This window comes from Myotis davidii, unplaced genomic scaffold (assembly GCF_000327345.1).
Source record: "Myotis davidii unplaced genomic scaffold, ASM32734v1 scaffold1577, whole genome shotgun sequence".
Classification (NCBI taxonomy): domain Eukaryota; kingdom Metazoa; phylum Chordata; class Mammalia; order Chiroptera; family Vespertilionidae; genus Myotis; species Myotis davidii.
This window is the reverse complement of record NW_006288857.1, coordinates 121,673-126,063: the sequence shown is the minus strand read 5'-3', so window position 1 is coordinate 126,063 and position 4,391 is coordinate 121,673. Positions and strand designations below refer to the sequence as shown.

At 53.8% G+C, this 4,391-nt stretch overlaps 1 protein-coding gene across 1 annotated transcript in view; it reads left to right on the top strand.

Moving 5' to 3' along the window:
- Positions 1–4,391, top strand: part of MEGF8 (multiple EGF like domains 8) — a 42,468-nt gene that overhangs the window by 33,034 nt on the left and 5,043 nt on the right. Inside the window, exons 35-37 of the mRNA XM_006761081.2 lie at positions 3,496–3,703; positions 3,864–4,023; positions 4,344–4,383. Coding sequence (XP_006761144.1) covers positions 3,496–3,703; positions 3,864–4,023; positions 4,344–4,383 — 408 coding nt within the window. The remainder of the gene's footprint in view (positions 1–3,495; positions 3,704–3,863; positions 4,024–4,343; positions 4,384–4,391) is intronic.

Here is a 4,391-nt window from a genome sequence, read left to right as displayed (position 1 = left end):
TTTGTTGTCAGTTAACTGCCATCTGAGTTGGCAGTTAATTTGCATATAGCCCTGATTAGCCAATGAAAAGGGTATCGCCATACGCCAATTACCATTTTTCTCTTTTATTGTATAGGATGTTTACTTTGAATTTATATTAGTTCACACAAACACTCCACCCATGCTTTTGTTCGGCCCTCCGGTCCAGTTTAAGAACCCATTGTGGCCCTCGAGTCAAAAAGTTTGCCCACCCCTGGATTCTACATGAATCCTTGGTAAAATAGGACTGATATCAACAGACCCCATGTAAGGTGTTTCTTTTTTTTAAAATTTTTTTTATTGATTTCAGAGAGGAAGGGATAGGGAGAGAGAGAAACATCAGTGATGAGAGAGAACCATTGATCAGCTGCCTCCTGCATGCCCCCCACTGGGGATTGAGCCCGCAGCTGGGCATGTGCCCTGACCAGGAATCGAACCGTGATCTCTGGGTTCTTAGGTAGATGCTCAACCACTGAGCCAAACTGGCCGGGCCCCATCTGAGGTGTTTCAACACCAGTGACCAATTCACCAGTTTTCCAGATACAACCTGGAATCCAACAACTCAATACACTACTGACACTCTCTACCTGGAGTAGCGCCAGATCCCACAAGTTAAAGAGCTCAGAAGATTGCCCCCGCTCCAGACATCAGTCACAAGTCCAGGCCTCCTGTGTTTCTGACCCACCAGCTATAAATCCAGTGCCCAGCAACCCTACTGCAGGTTTGCTGATTTGCTAGAACAGCTCACAGAACTCAGAGAAGCATTTCCTTACTGATCCCAGTGTATTACAAAGATGTGATTTAGGAAGAGCCACGTGAGGAGGTTAACAGGGCCAGATGAGGAGGGTGTACAGAGTTTCCATGCCCTCTCTGGGCACACTAGCCTCCCAGCGGGTGTGTATACCAACTCTGAACCTTGTCTTTTTCAAGAGTTTTTATAGAGCTCAATCACCAGGTCAGTGGGTGGGGCTCAAAGTTATACCCTCTCGCCCTGACCGGTTTGGCTCAGTGGATAGAGCATCGGCCTGGGGACTAAAGGGTCCCGGGTTCGATTCCGGTCAAGGGCATGTACCTTGGTTGTGGGCACATCCCCAGTGGGGAGCGTGCAGGAGGCAGCTGATAGATGTTTCTGGCTCTCTATCCCTCTCCCTTCCTCTCTGTAGAAAATCAATAAAATATATATTTTTTTAAAAAGTTATACCCCTCTAATCATTTGATCTTTCTGGTGACCCTCTCCAAGTCACCTCAGTAGCATAAACTCATGGGAGAAAGGGGCTCTTGGTGAATTGTAGCTTTGTGCCAGGAATCGGACAAAACCCAAATTATGTTTTTGTGTTGCACCACACCATCCTGTAGGCAGGTTGTACAAATTAAATGGGAGGATGTGTTGATAGAACATGGAGCAGAGCCTGCCATTAAGTAAAAACTCAGCAACGCCCCAGGTTCCACCCACGGGAAGGTTCCCCATCTCCACTTTCTGGGACACACCTGGAGGATCCCTGCATGAGGTGGGGAGTGGATGTCCCTGTGGGGGTCTCAGTGTGACCCCGCAGTGTCGGTGCTTAACAAGCGGAGGCCTCCCCTCCCCCAGCCTGGGCTCTATCTGGTGATGGAACTTCTCCCAGATATTGAGATTGCCATCATTTGTCTCTGTGGGTGCTCCAGGGACCAGACAGAGAGCACGTGCTCTTCCCCCGCCCCTGTGGGCCTGCCAGGCTCTCAGGGCAGCTCCAGGCCTGAGGCAGGGGGAAGTGATGGAGAGCTCCAAGTTGATTCTGCCTGCGAATGTGAGAGGACTTCCACCAGATCTTCTGGTTAAAGTGTTGGCTCAGGTTTTTAAAAACGACCACAGCACAGACCAAGCATAAGGGTGTGCAGGCCAGGGCTGTTATAATCTAGCTCAGGGGCAGCTGTATTTAACCATCCAGCATGTTCTTTTATGGCTTTGGCCTCAGAGCCTGGCACAGGCAAGGGAGTGCTCTGTTCCCTGGCTGGCTGACTTCTTTCCTCCTTCCCTTTCTCCCTTCAACAATAATATATGTAATTGTTGACAGTATTACAGATGTCTCCCTTCCCCCCACCCCTTTAGCCCTTTCACCAATTTCTTTTCTTTTTTTTTAATTCTCACCCAAGGACATTTTTAAAATTGATTTTTAGAGAGAGTGGAAGGGAGAGGGAGAGACAGACAGAAACACCAGTGTGAGAGAGACACATCGATTGGTTGCCTCCCGCGTGGGCTGGGAGTCTATAACCAAGGTACGTGCCCTTGACTGGAATCGAGCTCAGGACCCTTCAGTTTGCTCTATTCACTGAGCAAAACCGGCTAGGGCCACCAAATTCTTTATTGAGTACCTCCTTTGTGCCCAGGCACTTTGCTAGGCTGTGGGCACGTCATAGATGAGCTTGGATCCTGCTCTTGGAACTTATGTTCATATGTCTCTGCCAGGAGCACGGGCAATGCAGTTGGGCAGCATCGCATTTGGCCATTAGGGAGGTCATAGCAGAAGGCGCTGTGCAGACTGGAGCCTCGGGCTTCTCTCCACCAACTTGCAGATTGCTCTGCTGTCTGCCGATGGGTGCTCTAAATTTAGAACCAGAGGCCTAGCCTGGTAGAGAATTTGACTGTTGAGCAAGGCTCAGCTCATCGCTGGCCATAACCCTCAAAGGGCTCAAAGCTCCGGCCACAGCAGTCAGTGTTTTCTATTTCAGGATTGCATGCTGGCTTTGGTTTTCCCTAAGTGCTGCCAGCCAACCAGCCCAGACGAATCTCTTTCCTCTTATGCTTTACGTAAGGCCCGAGCAGCAAATAAAACGGCCTTATACACTGAGGTCCGTTCCCAAGAGCCTGACCCTCATTACGCACCTTGTCTGGGTCTCAGGATGTGATAAGTGACGGCATGTGAGCTGCTGTTCAGCCGCTGACTGTGGACTTCTCAGCTTCCCAGGCCAGGACCGGAGCTGTTGCCCCAGCAGCCAGGTCCTCCTGATTCTCGTTTCTCTCTCCACCTGGGGTCATTGTAAGAAGCAGCTGTGCCCTGAGCCAAGGGGGTAAAGAGGACTCACTGCACCAACACAGAGGACCCCTGGGAAGCCGGGTGGAGAGCGCAGCCAGGTGTCTGGGGATGGGAGCTGGAGCTGGAGCTGGAAAGCCGCCTCTCCATCAGCGTTTGGGGGTGTGGTGCTCATCTTCGCTTCCTTTTCCTGCTTCTTCCTCTCCTCGTCATTGCTGTCATTTGCTCATTCAAACGGCCCTGCAGCCCGGGTTATATAATCTTCTAGTTTCAAGGGTGTCCCTAGTCTGACTCAGTTATGGATGCTTGAGAGGGAGAGTGCCATGATGACCCAGGTGGTGTCCACTTTGGCCCACCCAGCTGTGGCCAGGGAGGGTGAGCTCTCTGAGAGGAGGGTGTGGTTGGGAAGATACCCCGGATGTGTTTATCTGACCCCGTGGATCTGCATTTCTCCTCCTCTGGACAGTGTCTGAGCCCCTCATACCTGCCCCTGCGATGTATGGCTGGAGGTTGTGGGCGGCTGCTCCGAGGGCCCGAGAGCTGCTCCCTGGGCTGTGCTCAGGCAACCCAGTGCGCCCTGTGCCTGCGGCGCCCCCACTGTGGCTGGTGTGCCTGGGGGGGCCAGGATGGGGGTGGCCGCTGCCTGGAGGGTGGACTCAGCGGCCCCCGTGATGGTAAGAGGGGCTCGGGGGTGGGGTGAGAGGGGCTGGCAGGGAGCATGGAGGGGTGCTGGGGGCGGTCTCAGAGGTGGGGCTCAGGGGAAGTAGGAGCAAGGGCCTGGGTGGCTGGGTGAGAGATACAGTGGCCCCAGTGAAGCCCTGCATCTTGTGCTAGGGCTGACGTGTGGGCGTCCTGGGGCTTCCTGGGCCTTCCTGTCCTGCCCCCCTGAGGACGAGTGTGCGAACGGGCACCATGACTGCAATGAGACTCAGAACTGCCATGACCAGCCCCACGGTTATGAGTGCAGCTGCAAGACGGGCTACCTCATGGACAAGTGAGGCTGCAGCCGGCCTGGGGCCTGGGGTGGGGTCCAGGGGAGAGGGTCCGGACAGACTGGAGTAGGAGAGTGTAAGGAGCAGTAAGGGATGGAGCGTGGACCAAAGCAGGGTGAAAGAAAACGGTCCAAGGTGTGATGGTGGTAGGATTGATCCAGGGGGGTAGGCAGTGGAGGGCAAGGTTATGAATTTGATGGGGTACCCCAGAAAGAGGGGCTGTGGGCAGGCTCCTACAGAGGGGAGAGATGGAACAGCAGGGGTGAGGATGTGAGGGTGGGCTTGGCCACTGCCCTGCCCCGACCCCTCCCTGTCCCTGCAGTGTCACGGGGCTGTGCCGCCCGGTGTGCGCCCAGGGCTGCGTGAATGG